Source organism: Crotalus tigris, unplaced genomic scaffold (genome assembly GCF_016545835.1).
Source record: "Crotalus tigris isolate CLP2741 ecotype Arizona unplaced genomic scaffold, ASM1654583v1 scf7180000017623.1712378, whole genome shotgun sequence".
In the NCBI taxonomy this organism is placed as follows: Eukaryota; Metazoa; Chordata; class Lepidosauria; order Squamata; family Viperidae; genus Crotalus; species Crotalus tigris.
This window is the reverse complement of record NW_024096518.1, coordinates 1,305,004-1,328,790: the sequence shown is the minus strand read 5'-3', so window position 1 is coordinate 1,328,790 and position 23,787 is coordinate 1,305,004. Positions and strand designations below refer to the sequence as shown.

The following is a 23,787-nucleotide window of genomic DNA, read 5'->3' as shown; positions in this document are numbered from 1 at the left end:
AAAGGGGACAATGGGAGAGAGGGAGAGAAGGAGGAAGAGACTAAGGGAAGTGAAGAAAAGGAAGGAAAGAAGGAAGGGACAATGGGAAAGGGAGGGAAAGAGGAAGAGACTAAGGGAGGGGAAGGAAAGGAAGGAACGAAGGAAGGAAGGGACAATGGGAGAGAGGGAAGGAGGAAGAGACTAAAAAGGAGGTGAAGGAAAGGAAGGAAAGAAGGAAGGAAGGGACAATGGGAGAGAGGTTAGAAGGAAGAGACTAAGGAGGTGAAGGAAGGGACAATGGGAAAGGGAGGGAAGGTGAAAGAAACTAAGGGAGGTGAAGGAAAGGAAGAAAAGGAAGGAAGGGACAATGGGAGAGGGAGGGGAGGAAGAAACTAAGAGGGAGGTGAAGGAAAGGAAGAAAATAAGGAAGGAAGGGACAAGGGGAGAGAAGGGAGGGAAGGAAGGCAGGCACCCACCCCAGTCCCATTCCAGAGACCCACAGATTTCCCCCCCACAGGCACTCTGCAACCTGAGTGATCAGCTGGCCACTCCCCCTGGCCATTGATCACATGATCCTGGGACACTGTGAACGTCATAAGTATGAATCAGTTGTCAAGCATCCGAATGTAAATCACATGACCCTGGGGATGCTGCAACAATCATAAGTGTGAAAAATGATCATAATTAGCTTTTTCAGTGCTGTTGTAACTTCAAACAGTCACTAAGCGAATTGTTGTAAGTCGAGGACTACCTATACTTTCTCATTTTTTCCTTTTTTGGGTGGGGGTCAAGTTTTTGATACCCCCCGATCAGCTGGATGGGGGGTTGGGGGTCACCACAACATGAGGAACTGTATTAAAGGGTCACGGTATTAGGAAGGTTGAGAGACCACTGTTCTAATGGTCATTGCTGTAAATGAGCCTTTCTACCTTGATGCTAGTTTTCTTCCTTTTCTTTCCAGCATTATAGACTTTTTCAAATAGCTATGTATTTACATAATGTATATAGAGTTGGATAATTTGAGCCTGGTGATTTGTGTCTGAAATGAAAACTTTGAATTGATTTGTTTGATAATGAATGAACCCTTGTAGTTCAGGGTTGAAATGCTGGGTCCTTGATTCCCTCTAAGCTTGGTTGTTCTCCAGCACTGGAGATGGATAATCCACGCAGTGGGTTGAGACTGTATTCCTGGCCAATCAGATCAGTCAGCCAAAGTTGCCACGCCCTGTCCTGGACCATGATTCTCCAGTCTTGACTGATCTGACCATACAGAAAGACCTACAACTTTGGCTCCTGGGCAGGTATAGTTCCTTTCCATTGGGGGGGATTTCTTCTAGTAGCTGAAATTACTTAGTTTAAAAGTTAATTAGAGATAATTTAATTCAATTTAATTGATTACTCAAAAATTTCCTGGCTAAATTGTAAGACTCAGGAAGTCAGATTCCCTACAGGGCAAACCACCCCCACTTAAAAGGGGGAAATCCCTAACTCCCCTCCCTAACCCAAACCCCAACCACCTTCCAGCAGCCGGCAGCCGCCTTAAACAAACGGGGAGGCTCGGGCAACCCCTCACGTTTAAAACAAACAAAACAAAAAAGACAGAAAGGCAAGCAATTAGCGAGGGAAGCGGAGGACAAAGGGGACACATGCTGGGAGGGAGATTGATTAAGGGAGACAGCTGGCGTGCGAAGGAGCAGTCTCTTTCACTCACCAGGCTGCTCAGGATTTTTTAAACGAGGTGCCATTGTCTGCACAGCTGGGAGCACGCGCGGCTCTTTGTTACAACCGCACGTGGCACAGGCAGCCCTTTTAGCACAGGCGCAATAATCTCCTGCTCCTTTTAACACATGTGCAGTAGTCTCCTGGCAGCGGCGGCCATATTTTTGTCCAAACAGGGGATCTAAGGCTCCCTGAGAAAGCTAAGTTCAGCCGCTGGAGTGAATTAATAGGCAAGCAGTACTGGGATACTAAAGCATCTATTATTCATTCAGAGACATTCAAATCAGACACATAGCTGCTGGTTCCAGGACTTGGTGTCTTCTACCTAAAGTAAATAAGAACCTTTCATAACTGTGTTTAGTTGCCTTTGGCTCCTTCCGGACTTTGGGTCCCCCATTAGTGGCCCGTACGCTTCTGGATTTAGTGGTGGGTTCCAGGCATCCCCAGTCGCGTGCCTGTCCTTACCCACCATAGTCAAGCCGGGTTCCAGGCATTCCCATTAGCGTGCCTGTTCTTATCCGTGCACAGTGACTAACTCTGACAATTTTGCAGAGTCTGCTCCTGAGTTCCAGACGCCCCCAGTAGTGCGCCTGTCCTTACTCAAAGTTGGAGCTCTCCTACTACCTGGGTCCCCCCTATCGCGGCCCGGCGTTAGTGGAGAATGGAGGAAGCAATCATTCCCTCCACTGGAGCCCTGCCTTCATCCTCTGGAGCACCCGCTTCAGAGGATTCGGAATCCTCTGCAGCCCCTAGAAAGGCTGCAAGGAAGTCATCAAAGAAGGCTGACAAACAGGCAATCAGAAGACACCAAGCCCTAGAAAAAGAGTTCGACAGAGCCCAGAAAAGGGCCAGAATTGAAAATAGACAGAATGGGGGGATAGGTCCTGATCTACCGCTGGGTCTCCCTTCATCCCCACGGGCCATTTGGTCATTAGGGAACTCATCACAGTCCCAAACAAGAGGGTGGGATAGGCGAATTCTCATCGCTCTCCCGATCCCCCTCCCCACGGAGGTTACAGGAAACCCCGAGGACCATGCTAACCACAGCACCTGCAGGGTCGCAGGCAATGGTTACTCCTCCTGCATTGACGGGGGATCTGCTAGCTACCCTAATAGCATAGGCAGTGGACCGTGCATTTGAGGCCAGGGCTCAAACTTCAAAAGCCAAGCCTCTAGGACTTAGAACGAGGCATCGGGAGGAAACGGAGGACCATCAGGACCTCTCCTCCTTCTCAGACTCGTCGGTCTCTGAGGAAGCTTACCTGGACCAGCCAGGTACGTCACAAGGGATTCAAATGTCTGAGGAAGAGGAGGACACCTCACCTCAAGGGCCGTCCTTCAGCGGCCTGTTTAACCCTTCTCTTTTTGTTACCATTCTGCGCAAGGCTGAGGCCACAGCCCATCTGGGGCATGGGACACCAGCGGAGCCTGTCACAGTTGACACGGAGGCTGAGCCGACGTTCGCCGAAAAGGTAACCACTCAACACCGCATACCATGCCCGACCATGTTCCTAAACACAATAAGGAAACAGTGGGCAGCGCCAACCTCCCTACCGCTTCCTAGCAATGCGGAGAGGAAGCTATTTAACGTAGCAAGGGAGCTAGAGGGAACATTGGAGGTGCCGGTGGTGGACGAACCCATAGGTCCCCTGATATCGGACACGGCCATATCAGGAGATTTTGCTGAGGCTCTTAAAGCCGAGGACCGAAAGAGTGAGTCCAACTACAGGAGAACGCACCAGGCAATAGCTTGGGCTACCAGGGCGACTACCTCCGCGTCCTTTTTCACCAGAGCCACACTTTGTTGGCTCCGTGAGTTACAGGGCCGGGTTCCCATGGAGGATATACGCACTCACCAGGAACTCAGCAAAATGGTAGCGGCCACGGAATATGCGTCGGACGCGACACTTTTAGCGACCAAGTTTTCAGCCAAGGCAATGGCGGCAAACAACACGAGCAGGTGCATCCTCTGGCTAAAGAACTGGCAGGCGGATACCAAATCCAAGTGGAAATTGGCTTCGGCTCCGTACCAAGGGGCAAAGCTATTTGGTGAGGCACTAACACCATACCTGGTGACAGAGAACAAGGACAAGCGCAAGGTCCTTAAACACATGCTTAAAAGGCAGGACAAGAGACCCGGCTCCTGGGGAAGGAAACAGTCCTTTCGTACGGAAGCCAGGGTCAACTACTTTCAAAATTCCCAACCCTTCCAAGCTAGACAGGATAGGGAAAGACGGGGACAGACAGAATACAAGACATAGACAAACGCAGGGAAGATGGCCCTTTCGGGGGAACAACCGCCCCTTCCGCCGTACCAGATGACTCCCACCCAGACCTTCCCATAGGGGGCAGGCTAGCAGGGTTTGCTCCCCAGTGGGAAGAGACCACCACGGACGTATGGGTCAGGAACACCATACGTCATGGTCTATCTCTAGAATTTCTCTCAAAGCCCCCGAACTGCTTCCGCCCGTGCCCCTGTCCCACAAACCCAACAAAGAGAAGGCTCATGAACGAGGCCGTTCAGCACCTTCTAAACATACGGGCCGTAGAGCCGGTGCCTATGAACCAGAGAGACCAGGGGTTTTATTCTATCCTCTTCGTGGTCCCAAAACCCTCGGGGGGTTGGAGAGCCGTTTCTGGATTTAAAAAGGCTAAATTTCTACATAAAATACCGCAAATTCAAAATGCAGACACTACGCTCCATCCTTGGAAGCGTAAGGAAAGGGGATTTTCTGGCATCGATCATGGAGGCATACTTGCACATCCCTATCTCTCTGGCTCACCGCCGCTTTCTATGGTTTGCCTACAGGGGGCACCATTTTCAATACAGGGCACTTCCATTCGGCCTGTCATCAGCGCCCAGGGTGTTCACCAAGATTCTGGTGGTTCTGGCAGCACACTTAAGAAACATACCAGTCAGAGTCCAGTGCTACCTGGACGATATTCTAATCCAGTCATCGTCCGCCCAGCAGTCTCGGGCGGACCTAAAGTTAGTGATAAAACTGCTGCAGGACCACGGCTTCTCGGTGAACTTTCCAAAGAGCCATCTAACCCCAACTATGAGAATACTCCATCTGAGAGCGGTCATAGACACAAAGGAGTGCAAGGTGTACCTATCACAGGAACGCCTCAGCAGCATAAAGAAAGCCGTAAAACAGGTAAGCCGCGGTCAGTCAGTGACGCTGGTCTGCCTCTCCCAGCTGCTAGGGAAGATGATATCGACCATAGCAATAGTTCCTTGGGCAAGGCTGCACTCAAGAGAACTGCAGTGGTTCATGCTCCCGTTTCAGAGACAGCAAATCAGTGCATCCCGGAAGAGGGTAGGCATACCTCTGAGAGTACGACACTCCCTCAGGTGGTGGCTATCTCCAGCTCTCCTCAGGGGGTCCCCCTTCAGGGAACCAGACAGAGTAGTAGTCACAACAGATGCGAGCTTATTCGGCTGGGGAGGCCACTTGGGGACCAAGTGGACACAGGGCCGCTGGTCAGCGGTGGATCTCCGACACAACATAAACTGGCTCGAGCTGCGGGCTATTCACCTAGCGTTAAGGCATTTTCACAGCAGCATAAAAGGCAGGCACGTACTGGTCCTGACGGACAACGTGACAGCCAAGGCCCACATAAACCGTCAGGGGGGCACACTCGCTCGCTCTCGGCCGAGGCCCTCCTACTGGGGGCCTGGGCGGAACAAAATCTGGCCTCCATAAAGGCCAACCACATATCGGGGGAGGCAAACATCCAAGCAGATCTGTTGAGCAGATCAACGATAGATCACTCGGAGTGGCAACTACACCCGACGATCTTCAGGGAGATCTGTCACCGCTTCGGGCTTCCCCAGGTGGACCTTTTTGCCTCTCCTTCCAATGCCCACCTAACTCGCTTCTTCTCCCGATTCCCATCCAGGGGAGCAGAGCAGACAGACGCGTTACGGAGCCCATGGCCAAGGGGACTCCTGTATGCGTTTCCACCCTTACCTCTCCTTCCGGCGGTAGTACGCAAGATTCTGCGGGAAAGGGCCGAGGTAATCCTTGTGGCCCCTTATTGGCCAAGGAGACCTTGGTTCGCAGACTTGAGGAGTTTCTCCCGCACGAATCCATGGCGGATTCCTCCGGAGAGGATCTCCCTCAAGCAGGGGGAGATCTCCCACCCAGAACCACAATGGCTACAACTAGCCGTCTGGCTCTTGAACGGTCAATTTTAGCCAAGGGGGCTTGCTCACAGGGTGTAATTAGGGTCATACAGGCATCAAGGCGCCCCTCCACGAACCGTATCTACGAGGCCACGTGGAGAAGCTTCCAATCATGGTGCTCTAAACAGGAATTGTTATTCGAAGGGATCACAATTCCCAAGATCCTAGAATTTTTACTAGATGGCCTAGAGAGGGACCTCTCGCCAAACATGCTGCGCAGGCAAATCGCCGCCCTCTCAACTATACTTTCTGCCAGCCCCGGTGAATCCTTGGGCAAGCATCCCTTAATACGATCCTTCCTCAAGGGGGCTGCGAACATCAGACCGCCAACCGTGCACAGGTATCCATCGTGGGAACTACCACGAGTACTACAAGCTCTTACCAGAGCGCCCTTCGAACCACTCAAAACGTGACATTCGCTACCTGACCCATAAGGTAGCATTCTTAGTAGCTATCACGTCAGCTCGACGGATATCCGAGTTAGCTTCTCTCTCAACGAGGAAGGACCTGTGTCATTTTCACAGGGACAAGGTAGTCCTAAGAATAGACCCTTCATTCATTCCAAAGGTCAACTCCTTTTTTCACAGATCACAGGAAATAGTCCTACCAGACTTCTGTCCAAACCCAGCTCATCCCCTGGAGCAACAATGGCACACCTTGGACGTATGGAGGGCACTAAGACATTACATTTCGCGCACAGCGAAATTCCGACGCTCGGAAGCGCTTTTCATATCCTTCCACCCCACTACTAGGGGCCGGAAGGTCTCGTCCTCTACCATAGGTAGGTGGATTAGGGCATGCATCACTGGGGCATACCAGGCGGAGTCCTTGCAAGTCCCCAAGCATATCACGGCCCACTCCACAAGGAGTGCTGCCACCTCAGCAGCATGGGCCATGCAGGCTTCTATTGAAGAGGTATGCAGGGCAGCCACTTGGGCCTCGCCCTCTCCATTCATTCGTCATTACAAAATCGACAAGTACTCCTCTGCAGAGGCCTCCTTCGGTAGGAGGGTTCTCCAGCAGGTTCTAGACCAAAGTTACACACGGGACCAGTCTATTCCCCAACCCAAGGGACAATAGGCTTTGGTATGTCCCACTGCGTGGATTATCCATCTCCAGTGCTGGAGAAGGGGCGTTGACTTACCTGAACGCCTTTTCTCAGCACGGAGATGGATAATCCACATCCACCCTTATAGACTAGGATAATAGGGTATATTTGGTGGAGCCAAAACGTCTTACTGTCAGTCAATGGCTGCGCTCGAGTCAAGACTGGAGAATCATGGTCCAGGACAGGGCGTGGCAACTTTGGCTGACTGATCTGATTGGCCAGGAATATAGTCTCAACCCACTGCATGGATTATCCATCTCCGTGCTGAGAAAAGGCGTTCAGGTAAGTCAACGCCCCTTTTCTTGCAGACATTTCAGAGCAATGACGATGTTACCTAGTCTGCAAAAATGAAATGTCTGCAAAAAACCAACCAAGCTCAGAAAGTTTTCCCCCCCCCTTTGATAATCCTTTGTTTGTTTGTTTTCTTGGCTATCCTTGGTATTCTCAGTAATCTTTCATGCAAAAGTATTAGTACTCTTTATATCAGATAGATGATAGACTATTAGAATAGACTTTTATTGTCATTTTTACTATGGGCACTATGGCACACATTAAAAATGAAATTTAGTTGCTTGCCCTCAAAGTGTACACCTACATAACACACATATACAACATCTGTTTAGACCTACACCCTTACATATAAGTAACATAAATATTCATCACTGTCTATCTTGAATACATAATGGAAGGAGGAAGCTTGAGAGTTCACAAGGTTAATGCTGTATGGAATGAATCTGTGACTGAATCTGAATGTTCTGCTTCGGAGCCTCCTCCCAGAAGGTAACAAGGAAAACAGGTTGGGAAGAGGATGTTTCGGGTCCCGGGCAATCTTATGGATCCCGCTCAAGCAATGCATATGTACTATGTCCTGGATGGAAGGGAGGGAACTGCCAATGATCTTTTCAGCCATCCTCACCATTCTTTGCTCCACCTTCCTGTCTGAAGCAGTGATTCTTCTAAACAGACTGTGGTGCTGTGTGACAGGATGCTCTTGATTGTCCCTGTCAAACGTATCCAAAATCGTCTGTAGCACGAAGCAAAGAAGACCGGCACACGCTGACACCCAACAAGCTCTTTATTGTGCAAGTGAGACAAAGTCAGCACTGGGAATAATGTCCTTCCACCGCAATATATCGGTGTTCTCCACCCTGCAGCCCTGCCCCCCATCCCAAACCAACATCCGTTTGAGATGGATAAATGCTACGCCCCTTCCCTGTGCTTTCCCTTTCCCCGACGAAGCTCCGCCCCCACGCCCCGTTGTCCGTGCGTCCGATCCGCGCGCCTGTTGCCCGCCGCTAATCTCGCCCTGCCGAACTTCCTGGTGGCTAGGAGACAACCCCCTGCTCTCCCGCCGAAGTGCATTCCCCTTGGCCCGAGGCGGCTCGCCCGTCGTCCGTTCTGCAGGCCGTAGGTGACCCTCGGGAACTCCCACTAATATCTCAGGTTTCGTTGGCGTCTGTCGTGCATCTCGTGGAGACGTCCGCCCAGAGGAAGTTCGCCCGGTGCGGCTGTGGGGTGTGGCGGTGCACTGCTCAGCTGCTTCTCGGCCCGGTGGGTTGTTGTTCGTGCTCCCCCTGTCCCCGTTCGTATGGCAAGCCTTTGGGGCTTGACAGTCCCTCTGTAGAAAGTGGTAAGGACAGGGGAAGGAAGATGAGCTTTTCTCATGCGACGCAGAAAATGCAGGCGATCCGGTGCCCGCTTCACCAGTGTCTCGCTGTTGAACGACCAAGCCAGCCTACTTGTTAACTGAAGTGCACACCCAGGAATTTGATGCTGGTAGCTATCTCAAATTCCTGTGTGTGTAGTTAACAAGTAGTCTGGTTTAGTCGCTCAACAGCGAGACACTGGTGAAGTGGGCATAGCAACGCTTGCATTTTCTGTGTCGCATGAGAAAAGCTCATCTTCCTTTCTTAGCACACTGATCATTGCTTCTTCGAAGTCCAACTTTCAAATCCAACTTTTGTTTTCATAGAATGTTCCCTGTATGAATCCACTTGTTAGAGGTATAGCATCTCCAACACCTTCATTACTCTGACAAATGCTAGTCTGTATTGTATTTTTTGACTGTTAGTTCCTTTGCTGTTGATAGTTGATCTTAAAATAGTAGGTGTCATGGTTCCGATAGATAAAACCCATTAAAGAACTTCAAGGCAAGAATTTTTCCTTAAAGAGCATTTTATTCAGTATCGGCACTACATAGCTGAACCCAAAACTAGATTCCCTTCCTCCAGATACAAAGTATGTTGCAAGTCCCACCCTCACTAAGCAGTCATAATTCACATTCTCCAATTAGCCCGGAGCGCAGGCTCTCTCCTCAGCTCGCCAAATCATTATCGGTTTGTGTCCTTGAGTTCCCATGGAGCTGCAGTATTATTATGGCTAGCTGAGCTCAAGTATTCACCCCATCCCCCCTTCAACGCCTGATCTCTATAAACAGAAGAAAAAGCATATTAAAGCAAAGTAAAAATGGTTGCAATTTCCATCAGTTGTCAGAGTAGGAACATCCATTATTACAGCGTTGACAATAGGATTGTCCATCATTTTAGTATCTATTGTCAATTTTAAAGCTGGTTACTGTATATAGTCATTATTTTTGTCTTTTTTAATCTTAGCCCCATTTTTTTTCACTCTGTGCAGTAAATAAATGAAAGTTGAGACCAGGCCAAGAAATTTGTGAAAATGCCTCAGGCTCCCTTCTCCGGTTTTCCTGAGAGTAAGATAAAAGTGGAGGAAAGGTAGCACACTTTGTTACTGAAGTTTTTCTAATAAAAATAGCTTTAGATATGTACAGTAACTGTTTCTTAGTCTGATCTATCTGATATTGCGCTCCTTAACTTTTCATACCAAAGTTTGCAGTTTACTTGTTTATTCAGTTTTCATAGCATCATCAGTTTAGCATCCATTTATATATAGGCTATAATGTGTCTCTCTGTCTATCATTAGCATAGCACAGCTTATTGATAATAGTCCTGTCAGGTCTGCCATCTTCAGCTGCTTTGGTTCTCTGGCATTCTGCCATAAACCAAAATGTGGGTGGGAAGGAATTTGGGGAAGCTTGGGCTGGAGAGAAGAAGATACATAAAAGAGGGGAGGGAAACAAGCTGACAGGAATCAGAAGAATGAACCAGCTGCCAAAGACACCTGGTCTGGGAATGGAATATGAAATTACTTCGAGAAGCATCTAGCATCAAAGCAGTTCCCAAAGATCAAACCAGGATTGGATACTGTTGAACTGGTCAAGGGAGGAGGACCAGGGAAAGGGGAAAATTGTAAAATTTTGTGCGGGAATACTCAGGCTTAAATACTTTCATTGCAATCACTTAACTTTAGTAAAAGAACCTATCATTTCAACCAAATGGAGTTGAGGTCTTTCTTTCTTAAGGATCTAAATTGGGGCAAGTCTGACAAATCCTTTTAAAGACCTATTTTTACATAGCATGGTCAATACCATATTGTGGAAAGTGGTTGGCTTCTTCCATTTGGATGTGCTTGATGCCAGCCTTATTTTCCATTCTGTTTCTCCTTACTGTTTCACAATATTTGAATTTTTTAAACCGGGACACATACATTTTTATACATGCCAGTTTAATATCTTTAGTAATCTTTTTTAAATTTACAGGCTTCTTCATTTAATTTGCCTTTTCCCTTTTTAGGCTAGTCAGTCATCATTTAGAATAGAATATGATACTTTTGGTGAACTCAGTGTTCCAAATGACAAGTATTATGGTGCACAGACTGTGAGATCTACAATGAATTTTAAGATTGGTGGTGCAACTGAACGGATGCCAGTAAGTTATTCAAATCTGAATTTATTCTCTGAATGTAAACTTTGATCTAGTATAGATATATATTTCAGAGTTAAGGGTTAAAAAGGTAGGTTTTCAAAGGAGGTAAGTGAGAAAGTAGGACAATGTGCTATTGCCATTCCTAATCCTTAAATACTAATTAGTTAATATACAAACCAATGCTAGCTTGTAAGATGTATTTCTTACCTTTGAATTTTAGAATACTCCACAATTAATTTTATTCCTGATAGCTGAAAAGTAGTTAACAAGCAATTTCCAAAAGTGATTAGAAAAGGAAGTATGCAAACTTAGTGTTCTTTTAAAGGCATCAACAGTGGTTTCAGCAGGATTACCATGCTATTGTTTCCACTGTCTGGAGTATTCATGGGTGATCTCAAATACTCTTCTTATACAGAGAGGAATTATGAAGAGCTGAGCTACTCGCTAACTCTTTATTTCACCATGATTGTTGACTGCTCTTCAGTTTGCTCTTTCTGCCAGGAAGCCACTAATTATTTAGATTTGTATGAAAAAATTCTCATATAATAGCAATATTCATTGATAATTTGTGTTGACCTAGCTATTAAATAGTGTTGTCGTATAAACATGTTGTAAATAAAATAAAAAATACTTTTAGCAAAACAAGAGTGTTGGATTTATTTAAAAGATAGTATCTAAATAAGATAGCTTCTGGTAATATAGTTTTCCATGTTTTTTAGGTATTATTTTCTGTGTGAAATTTTAGATTTTTCTTGAAAATCTTAGGTTCAAGTAATAAGAGCTTTTGGTATCTTAAAACGAGCAGCTGCTGAAGTAAACCAGGATTATGGCCTTGAGGCTAAGATTGCTAATGCCATTATAAATGCAGCAAATGAGGTAAGATGTAACATGCATGTATGACATCCTGAAATATTGTATTTAATTTTAATAGCTAGATAATGATCTTCTGCATAAAGTGAGATATTTCCATTTAGTCATGTGTTAAAGTATCTAATTCCCTTAATCTGTTTAAAGATGCTAGGAATGTTTCATCAACAGGGAAAAAGATTTTTAAAAAGTGTAAACAGATTAAAGCTGAAGAAATCGGTAATGTGTTTTCTTAGCAAATTCTTTGTGGTGATTTGATAGATTAATTGAGGATCTGCTCTTCCAAAATATTTGATTGCATTTTTAAAAGTTTAGTTGGCTTAGAAAGCTTTGTGCTAACCAATCCCAAAGCTGCATGTTCCTCTGTGAGTTCCAAGTGAGTTCACAGAACTAGGTCTTCAACATTTTCCAAAGGCTGGAAGAGTGGATTTCCATCTCACCTCTGAGGGAAATGTTCCAAATTCTTCATGCTATCCAATTTCAATCTACTTCCTTTAAATTAGAGCTTCCTGTGCCTCTCAGATTTCTTTCTTACAGGCTAAATATATGCAGTGTGCCTAATACCTATTCCTTATAAAGATAATTCTTAGCTTACAACTATTCATTCAGCAACTGTTCAAAGTTATGTTGGAATTGAATAGATGGGGTTTTGATCAGTCCTCAAAGTTGTGGTCATCACAGCATTCCCATGGTCACATGATTACCGTTCAGCTGCCTGGCTTGCAATTATGACGTTGCACCATTTGGGACCTTCCCTGCTTGTTTCTCAGAAGCAGAGTCAATGGGTAAGCCAGCAGAGAAGGTTACAAGTTGTCCCATTAAGTCACTCCCACTGCTTTTTTCTCCCAAGGAGTCCACTATAGAGTCCCAGTTCCCAGGGATTTCATATTCTGTAGCACTCCTACCTGCCTACACTCTGTAGTATTCATGCCCGCCTGCAGCAACTTTTAACAGCTTCCATCTATCCACTTGAAGCTGCTGCCGACCACCTGAGACTGCACCTCCCATGGCTCCCACCAGTCCACTTCCTTGTGCTTCATGGTACACGTACACACTTCATTGCTTTCCTGGGACTCTCCCTTCTTCCTGCTTAGTGACACCCATATCCTATGGCACAGGTATCAAACTCACCATGTCACGTGACGTGTCACGACATATCATGACTCTTTTTGCATTGCCAGCAATAGAGTGGGCGTGGCTTCGGTGTGATAAAACTGTCCCGCGGGCTGGCAGTTTGACACCCCTGTCCTATGGTTACAATGGCAACTGGAACTGCTGGGATTGCTGTTGCTAAACAATATGGTCATGTGATGTTGCGCTTTATAATTGGATCACTTAGTAATGGGGATCATGATCCCAAGGACTATATGTAAATTTTAAATTCTGGGTCTCCTATTATCCTGTTTTTTTTCCCTTAGGATATGTTTGTTATTATTACATTGAATTTATTTGTTGATGGTTGGGCCTGTTTCTTGTTGACTTTTTGCTGTATCTGTTTGCTATTTCAAATATATAAAATAACACTTTTTTCCTTGATATATGTTATATAGGAAGACAAATAATAAAGTATATGTTTTATAGGTATCTGAAGGTAAATTAAATGATCACTTTCCTTTGGTGGTGTGGCAGACTGGATCTGGAACTCAGACTAACATGAATGTTAATGAAGTCATCAGCAACAGAGCTATTGAGATGCTAGGTGGTAAACTGGGGAGCAAGGACCCAGTGCATCCCAATGATCATGTTAATAAAAGCCAGGTCAATATATTCTTCTTTTTTTCCCCCTTTTTCTGCAGTTGCAAGTATCTGTAGTCAATCACAATATTTATTAAATGTTGCTTAGCTGGACATAAAATATTCAGTGTGTCTCAACGTGTGTGTGCATGTGTAAAACTTCATTGTATTGCCTGCTGCATTTCAATAAATTATATTCATAGCTGAAGAAAATAACTATTCTTATATTAAATCATGTTTTAGGTAATGAAATGTTATTGTTGCATAAAAACAATTGTGGGATTTAATTGAGTGAGAGCTAACTTCCTGGTATGAAATACATAACCTTTATGTCCATGGAGATTCTCAGTCATCCAGGTCATGATTGTTCCAAAAGTGCTTTTTCAAGAGGCAACTGGACTTTCTTGTTTTTCTTTGAAGAAGCTTAATGGATGAGAAGCGAAATGTCTTCAAAGAAAAACAAGAATGTCCAGTTGCCTCTCGAAAAAGCACCTTTGGGATATATAGCTTTTAGTTCCTATCTGGAATTCTTTCTCAAATGCTGCATAATGTGTGTCAACTTGGGTGAGTTATTAATGGTTTGAATGGTGTCATACATGACAGTACCTGGGAAGGTGAAAGCTTTTCCTAATTTTTTACTTATAGCTTAACATGTATTATTAAGGACCCCATTTTTAATTGAACTTAGGAACAGATTATGAATAATATTAAAATCAGCAACATAGTTTTCTAGAATAGCTTTATTATTGCATCATTATCCTGCCAAATGCCTAGTCTTTTCCTGAACCCTACTTCTTAATTTAGCTGATGCTCATGAAAGAAATGTTCAGATAATAATTTTCTATTATTTTGAACGTTAAAAGAGCTCAAATGATACATTTCCCACTGCAATGCATATTGCCGCAGCATTGGAAGTTCATGAAGTGCTGTTACCAGGGCTACAGAAGCTTCAAGATGCCCTTGATGCCAAGTCAAAAGAATTTTCTGTAATTATTAAAATTGGACGTACTCATACACAGGATGCAGTTCCTCTCACCCTTGGCCAGGTACAAATCATTTTACAGTTTTATACAATTTAAAAATACTAATTCCTTGTGAGGAAATTCTTTAAATACAATATGTCTTTGCTAATTGTAAAGTAATGGGTGGGTCATTTTAAACATTTGTCACATGAAATAAAATGCTATGAAAGTTGCAATATTTCTTCTTATTTTTGCCAAGGAATTCAGTGCTTATGTGCAACAAGTCAAATACAGTATCACAAGAATCAAATCAGTCATGCCAAGAGTCTATGAACTGGCAGCTGGTGGCACTGCAGTTGGCACAGGACTGAATACAAGAATTGGTTTTGCTGAGAAGATTGCATGTAAAATAGCTGCACTTACAAGTAAGCAAAGAGTTTAAAAGTAACCTTGATGTAACCTTCAATTTGCTATAATAAAAATGGGGGGAAATGGAAAATAAGAAGAACCTGCTGTCTAATATCTTTTTGTCTTCATTCACTGAACTTTGTGAATTAGGATATTATAGAAGTAGCAAATATTATCAATGTTTATAGCAACTTAATTGGTAGAAATGTGTCACGGTCCATTATCACTCAAATTCAGGAAGCCAGTTGGAGAAAACTCCATTCTCAGGTCTGAAAAGGAAGTTTTCTTCTATAGGAAGCAAAAGGTACAAATCATCATCATCATCCTTTCAGCCATTGTCTATCCACTGCAGGATGAAGACCTCTTCTGCATGTTTCCAGCCAATATAGTCCTTAGCTTTCTTTTGCCATTTAGGCCCGCACTACTTGCTGATGTTGTCATCCATCTTCTTTTAGGTCTCTCTATCAAGTGGGATCCATTTTATGACTGCCTTGGTCTACCTGCCATCAGTTCCTCTTGCTATGCAACTACCCAGCTTCCATTTCAATTCTTTTATTCTCTTGATGATACTTTTGTTCATTCTCTATTTCATGTGCAGGTCTTTTTATCTTGACTTGTAATACTGAGCATGTATCTTTCCATGGCTCTTTGTGCCACTGGTAGGTTTTCTATTAATTGTGAGGTTAGTGTCAGAAAGTACAAATAAGCTCCTTTAAACCAAGGAGTATATAAAATCTAATTAAACATTGGTAGCTCTACAGGTAGTCTTTGACCTACAACCACAATTGAGACCAACATTTCTGTCATTAAGTGAGACATTTGTCCCATTTTACAATTTTTCTTCCCACAATTGTTACATGACTGGCACAGTGATGGCAAAATCAAGAATAGACCTATGTATGCTGAGGTACAGTTGGTACAAAAAGAGGCAGGTTGCCGCTGAGCTGGAATGCAGACTGAAGTTCCTGCAGCAGCAGGGTGCTTGGGGGGGGGGGGAAGCAGGTCTGACCAGGGGCATGACAGAGAAGCCAAGCAGGTACCGCAGCAGTCAGACAAGCAAGGCTTGAGTGGTACCTCTTAGCTTTCTCACCATGTCCCCCAGGCCGTGGTAGTATGGGCAGGGCTCGATCAGTCCTCCCAAGAAAGCAGAATTCTTGAAACACATCATTTCAAAAGGAACTTTTATTTGGAGATGTTGACAGCAGGAATAGAAGGCAGGATCTGAGGGTTTACCGCGCAAATCAGTAAGTCAAAAGAGTCAATGGTAACCCCACCCCAACTGTCCATCTGGATGGCTCAAATAGGCCAATCCGCAGATGTGAAAACGCTGTGGGAACGGAGTGATAAGGTACCGCTTCCAAGGCTGTTAGGTCTCTGCGCCCAGAGATAAGGCAGATGGCTAGAGGCACATTCCATTCTCATCCCAACGGAGAAACATGAAAGGGGATAGAGCAAGGAACAAAGGAAAGGAAATATACATCAGCAACCCCAAGCTTCCCCCTCCTCCCCAGGAGAATGGCAGAACTTGAAAAGAACAAGAAACCTTATGCCCATAGAAAAGCAGGATTCTGACATGTTGGCCCACCTGCCGCACTGGCTGTGCATGGTCAGGCGTAGGGGCCTGGTCCACTCTTTGTGTCCTCCATTGTCAAGGAGACCGATTGCATCTCCCCCGCCTCTCCATCTTCCAGGAATGTTTGGGAACTCCCAGGAGGAGAGGGGTCATGTATGTATGCTCTTCCCCATGGGGCTGCTGAGACTCTGCTCATGGCAAGGAATTACGATTCCCTTTTCAGCCTGAGTGGTACATGAGCCAGTGGATACCAACCAGACTGGGGTAGATGGCCTGGCAGGGATGGGCAAGCCCTCTCTCTCTGTCCCAAAAGAGCAAGAGAGCACTGGAGGGTCAGGCTGGGAAGGAGCCATCCTGCTTCCCGTCCCTCTTTGCCCCCTTTGCTCCTCCTGCCGCATCTCCCGCCCAGTGCCTGAGGCTGCTGCCCACCCCACCAGGTCAACCAGAAAAGCATTTAAGTGTCCCATGCAGCAAAATGCTGGGGAAGAAGTGTCTGCTAACTTGGTTGGGAAAAGTGAGTGGGACAAGACCGCTGGAGAACTATTGCCGGGGAAGGAGTGCCGACAGAGTCCGCTGAACATAAATACTGGTAGTGGTTGGCTGCAGTGGGGGCCTCGCAGAGAAGTGGGTGTGGAAATCTGGCTGACACCAATTGTCCCATTCTGTTCTATGTTGCCTAGTCACAAGTGATGTGCTGCATGGGCAAATCATGGCTGATTCTGTGGATGGGACAATTAGCCATGCATGTGGTGTGTGATTGCTAACAGAGGAGGAGATACAGGGGGTGGGGCAGTGGAAGATGGAGAGGGGGTGGCAGCAGGACCCTTGGCTCTGGGGCACTTATAGGGAAGCAATGCCATCAGGGCAGGGGATGAGGTCAGCAGGCAGAGAAGGGGTGGCAGTGCAGGGGGAGGAATCAAGATCCTTAGCCCAGGTCTGTGGGGAAGTGCTATGGGATTGAGGACTCCATGGAGGCTCGGGACAGTGGTAGTCAAAGAGGGAGCAGCAGGGCTCTCAGCCCAGCGGTGCTTGCATGGAAGTGGCGCTAGACTCAGGACCTAAATGGAGGGGGCAAAGAGCTGCCCCTGTACTGTTGTCACCTCCCCGTCTTCTGACACTGCCTTCACAGGGACCCCAATTTCAACACATGTTGCAGAAAGAGGAGGAGGAAGGGGGAAGGGGTTGAGCTCTCCATGACTTGCCACAGAGGGGGCAGTAGTGTGGGGCAGCAACGGGACCCTCAATCCTGTGGCGCAAGAGAGTGGTGCCAGGATTGGGCTTCCATAGAGATGCAGGGGGTGGCAGCAGATAGGAAAGGGCAGCAATGTTAGGTCTACATTGGGATCCTCAGTGAAAGCGTGCATGCATGGAAACAGCGCTGGGATCGGAGGGGCCATGGAGGGGCAGAGGGCAGTGGTGGGGCAGTTAGGGAGGGGGCAGTAGCCAAGGATGACATCAGATGTGAACTATCTGACTAGCAAACTCAAAATCAAGGAATCTTCAAGGCTTTGAAGTCCATAAAAATAAACTTTATTTAATACATATCTCAGAACTTGAAAAAGCAAAACAGCTCTGGCTTTCCTGTGCGAAAATCTGCCTAGTTAACAATAGCTTCTCTTAACCTTCACCTACTGGATGTTCACATTGCTCAATTATATATCTTTGGTTTGTTATGAGAATGCTTGACTTCCTCGTCAGACACCTGCTTAGTGACCTTGGTATTCTTGTAGGCTCTCACAGTCCATGGATGGTCTCTTGGAATCCCGTTTCCTCCCTATGCTTTCTACCCCTCCCCCCTGTTTCTGTGGCAAATTGAGTAGCGAAAAGTTAGCAGGCATCTTAGCGATTCAACCTTGACAGCAGGACTCTCAGCCCAGGGGCACTTGTGGGGAGGTTGGTGGCATTACAGGAGGAGTAGGAGGCTGAGGGAAGGTGTTGTTTTCTCAATGGCTTGCCACAAAGGGGGCAGCAGTGCAGGGGTGGCATCGGAACCCTCAGCCCCTGGGTACTTGTGGCTAAGTGGCCCTTTGATTGGGGCCTACATGGAAGTATAGGGGGCTGTCCTCACATTACTGCCCTTCCCTGCTTGCTGCCCCTTAGACCTCTGATTCCTGAATCCATGAGCTGTTGGTGGCATAGGAGGAGGAGGAGGAAAAGGGAAGGGGTTGCACTCTCCATGGCTTTTGTAATGCACAACATGCTGAGTTTAGGAGGCTGACAGTGGACTCCTGGATTGGGTCCTGTTATCCTACCCACCCTTTCTGTGCAAGATATCAGCTTCCCTGGACGCAAAAGCGAGCAGCCCCTGGGTGACCGGGGTCCTCCCTCTCCAAATAACTTTTGCTTTCACGTGCTAATGCAAGTAAATTCCTGTATCTTTTTACTGTATTCTTTTGCTCTTTCGGTGGATATAATGCATGTGTCAGCACAGCTGGTGACTCTTGTGGTACCTTTGCTGGGGAGGAACAGTGTATCAGCATCGAACAATGCCTCCCCTTCGACCCCAGAGTATCTTCTGCATTTCTGGCCTACCTGCATTGCATCTCTGCAGGTAAAAAAATTGGCTCTTGCTAGCCATAAGGTTCAATCCCCCACCCCTTTCCTTCGGGTGAGGCATCTCCAAGCACCCAGGATCGAGGGTCCCAATATCATCCCTGCTTTGCAAAGGCAAATAAACATTGTGATACCTCACAATCTGTCATATGACACGATCAAATTTGACACCCGTGATCTAATACCTCAACTTTAGGAGATGCATTCACTGCCAATCATCTTCCAGGTATAATTCAAGGGGCTAACTTATCAACTTTAAATCACTGCATAGTCCGTTCTGCTTATCTCCCAAGATTACATGCTCTGAAATATCTGCTCATCCTAAAGGATAGAAGGTTGCTGAGGGTCTTCTAAGATGGAAGTAACAGGGCCTGTCTTGTGGAATAATTTGCTCCTCTCTATCATTTTTTAAATAAGTTTTAATTGACTGTAGAAGAGAGCATTTGAGGATATTAAGTTTGGGTTCACCCATTTCCAATTTGGACTATTTTTCAATATTCTATTTCTGTTATATGTCCTCTTTCAATTTTTTTTAATTATTTTTATTTATTAGAGAATTCTTGCTGCAATCAGACTGGCCTCATGGGGTGGGTCCCATTTCTCCTTTTTTTGTACTGATTGTGCTTGGGCCTTAATTATTTCTCAAATTATTTATTAAATCCGCTCAGTCCCTCTCTGGGGAAGATGGGCAATTCAAAAAATGTGAAAAATAATAAACAGTAATAAACAACAAATACATTGAATTGAACAAATACATTTAGTATTGCCATTGTTCACTAGCTACTGCATTGCCTGGTATATAATCCTTTCCTTCCTACTGTTTCCTTCGTTGTGTAGGATTTATTGCCTGTGGTCTTTGTTTTGAGTGTAGTTATATATCTCCTTTAGATGTAGTCTAAAATCCTCCAGATGACTTTGGTGACATGTATTCCAAAGGTATTCTTCCTACTCTTTGTGAGATGCAACCCATCTCTTGCTAGAAGTTTTTCTTATAGATAAAGAACACTGTGGTCCAGGAATCCAAGGTTTTCTCAACAATATCCCTTGGGCCAGTAGTTTACCTCTAGACTCTTCCATTCCTCAGACCATGACCATCAGTTGAAGGTATAGATGAAAACACTACTTCTGCTCTGAATTCTTTTGCCTGCCTTCCTAGCTTTTTGTAGACTCACTATTTTTTCCATGGAGACAGTATTTGTTCAAGAATAAAAATAGAAGGGATTGTACTGAGTAAATTTGATTAAATGGTCAGCTTCCCCATCATGTAATGAATCTTTACATCTGGAAGACAACGTACTTTCTTTGATCATTGTCTTGTCTATGGATCATTGACCATTCCTGTGAGCAGCAAGTCACTCATCATCATGACATGGTTTTCTTCTGTAGGGTAATTATTGTTTTATTTCCTTGTCACAGTGTCAGTCTGACCTTTCTTTTCCTAGAATTCAGGATGAAAATCCACTCTAGAAGTCTGTGATTCTTCCAGATGGTGTACCTAAACAAGTCCACTGATTCTCTTGGTTCTACCAGTTACTGTTAGTCAGACTTCCTTCTCCAAGACTCCTGTTTTCTATGGAGAATCTCTTATTCTTTTTAAAAATATCCTTCTGCCTTACTCAGAAGGCACTCTTCATATTTCCTATTATAAGTCTCAGTATGGTGAGCTGAGCCTCCTCTCCCTCCACTTTCTCCTCCAGCAACATAATAAATTTGCACTTGGTTCATGTTATGTTCCTCCCCAACCAGGAACATAAACATGATGCACACCTTGCCTCTCTGTCCATGACTATGAGTCTCTAAGAATTGGGCAGATTCAAACAGTTTCTTCCTTTGTATACATCTAACAAGCCCTTTCATAACCAGTAAATCCCTCATTTGAGATCTAAGAAACTGAGCCAACTGATCTTTGTTATCAAGGGCACTCTTTCTCAAAATCCTGCTCTTCAATATTATTTTTCTTGTGGCTATCATGTCAGGAAACCCTGAACTTAATTGACTTTGTTCTGATTTTCAAGCAGGGCAAATTAATCTCAAAAATAAACATGGCCTTGGATTTACTATACTAATTCTGTCATTTGACCCTATTTTATTCTCCAAAGAACAAAAAAAAAGGTATTTTAGATGTTTGCAGAGTCATGTAGGCATCTGATTTTGTGTCGATTGCTATATGCGGTATATGCCACATCTGTTTATTTGCTTTATTCAGATCACTGTGGGACAGAGATGCAGTGTCCATCTTGATCTGCTTGGGGAAGGGATAATACTAAGGTGACCAACCATCCTCCTTTTGTAAGTTCTGTCCTCCATCGAAAAGTGTCCTCCTACATGTCCTCCTTTTCGATATTTGAAGACTAATCTGTAGGGCTTTTTTTTTCTCATAGAATGCTCAAAATGGCATTCCAGCACCTTTTTTGATATTTTTTTTTCAACTTTTGCATGACCTGTGCTCCCCCCGCTATTGGCTTTCGAAAGCCAATAGGAATTGCTTTTGAGCGCACCTCTGCAGTTGGGGGCAGAGCAGCTATTACGAAACACTTGACCACCAAGAAACATAAGCAAACATCAGATGCATCTGCTTCCAGTTATAAAGTAACAAGTTTTTTTTTAAACTTCAAAGTATTCTGAATATGAAAAACAGTTAGCTGCAATAGAGGGAACATTTGCATTCCACACCATAATTCACAATCAAAGTTTTCATAGTATGGATTGTACAACTAAATTATTGAAAAAGTTTCACGATGCTAAATTTTCATGCACCAGGACAAAATGCGAAGCTATTATTAAATCAGTATTTAAAAATTACTGTGACAAAACACTTACAGAAGACTTGGAAACTGCAGCATTTGTAACGGTTTTATCTGATGCATCCAATCATAATGAAACTAAATTGTATCCAATACTAGTAAGATATTTAATGTTACCAAGGGCATTCAAGTAAAAATTTTAAATTTAGAATCCATTGAGGGCGAAACTGCTGAAATTTTGTCAAACCATCTATACAGAGTAATAAATGAAAATTTGAAATCCAAAGTTGTTGCACTAACAGCTGATAATACAAACACAAATTTTGGTCGGCGAAGACGCAAAGGGGTGAATAACATGTATGTAAAATTACAAGATTTACTCCAAAAGAAAATACCAGGAATAGGTTGTAATGCACATATTTTGTCAAATGCAATCAACACGGCATCATGTGCCATGCCAACTGATGTAGAAGTAATAATAACTACAATTTATTTGTATTTTAGTCGTTTTACCGTTCGTGTGGCTACTTTAAAACATTTTTGTGAAGAAGCAAATGTTCAATACAAAAAACTTTTAGGATATTCCAAAGTTAGAAAGCTTGCTCTAACACCTGCTATAGAGCATGTTCTACAATTATTTGAGCCTCTCCATATTTTTTAAGTTTAGACAAATGTCCTAAAATCCTGGAATCGTTTTTCAATAATGAAATATCTGAGAAATTAATGTATTTTGTATATAATCAAGCATCTATTATTCACAAAACGATTCAAAAGATTGAAGGTGAACACATTTCAGCTATAGAAGATAGTCTTATTTTGAATGACTTTATCCTTCAATATAAAACTCAATTTGAAGAAAAATTTTTTCCTTTAGTTATAAAAAGAAAATTGACAGACTTAGAGGAATCAAATCCGGGCATAACGGAAAAGTTTATCAAAAAAGTGCAGAATTTTTACCAAACATATTTTCAATATATCGAAGAATGGTCTGAAACAAACATCACAGGAAATAACAGTTTTCAATGGTGTTTCTGACCATCACAAGTATATTGGACAGATATTGAATCTTGTGTTGAGTTTTTATCTAAAGAAATGCCAGACATTAAAATAGACGACAATTGTCTGAAGAAATTAGAAGACTGAATGTATTTTTAAATTCTGAAAAATTAATACAATGGGAAAATGAACACATTAAAATTGATAAAAGATGGATGGAAATATTCAGCCATTTCAAAAATGAACATATTCCATGTGAATATTTATTCTTCTTCAATTTACGTTGTGCTGCCCTGGAACTAATGCAGCAGTTGAAAGGCTTTTTTCAATTGCTAATGATTTTTTGGAAAAGTGAGAAATCGAGATTGAATGTTGGTACTCTAGCTGCAGCACTTGCCGTAAAATTCAATATGAAGGATATTTCTTGTTCAGATATTTCCAATATATTGTTAGAAGATGATACATTGACAAAAATATTCATTCAATGTAAAAGTACTCATTTAAATAATAATAGGCATGTAAGCATAATTACAATATAAAATGTTATTGTTACAAATGTTTTTATTATGCATTTATCATATTATAGTGTATTCTGTAATATTGTTGCAAAAATAAAATGTTTCTTTTATTTATGATACTTTTTTCTTCAATTTATTTGTCTTTTCATCGTAAAAAAGTTGGTCACCTTAATAATACAGTTTTGCTTATTCCTTCAGCAGCCTGCCAGTTTGGAAAAGAATCCCAGTGAACACAGTTATGTTTCACCCACATTTTGTGAAAAAACATATTTTGGAATAGATGGGAGAGGGAGTCATTGAGTTTGGTGTTTATCTTCCCTGAGTATTAAAAGACTGGTTCCTTCACATATGTAGAAATTCTCTGGAAGCCATTTTGGTTCATTATTATGCATTGTTCTTTCAGGACTGTAAGGTGAAAACCAGAAATTCTGTACTAATTCATGAATTCCTGCTCTGTTTAAACAAAGGAAATTAGCTAGGTCTGCTCAGTGCCAGTAACATCCTGACTTCCTATCAAGTTTTAGTTTTTGTTATTCAAGGAATGTTCAAAATCTTCCAGTTCAGTTCATTGTCTACAGACAGTCTTTAAGTAATACTGGCAGCCTTATCTCCTCTAGAAGAAATGGAAATGATTTTCCTTATTTCCACAGGT

General features: G+C 43.8%; 1 protein-coding gene across 1 annotated transcript in view; it reads left to right on the top strand.

Annotated features, from left to right (window-relative positions):
- The window catches only part of FH (fumarate hydratase), a 78,243-nt gene that overhangs the window by 29,602 nt on the left and 24,854 nt on the right, over positions 1-23,787 (top strand). Inside the window, exons 2-6 of the mRNA XM_039332115.1 lie at positions 10,649-10,783; positions 11,546-11,656; positions 13,229-13,405; positions 14,245-14,427; positions 14,603-14,768. Of these exons, the coding sequence (XP_039188049.1) occupies positions 10,649-10,783; positions 11,546-11,656; positions 13,229-13,405; positions 14,245-14,427; positions 14,603-14,768 (772 nt within the window). The remainder of the gene's footprint in view (positions 1-10,648; positions 10,784-11,545; positions 11,657-13,228; positions 13,406-14,244; positions 14,428-14,602; positions 14,769-23,787) is intronic.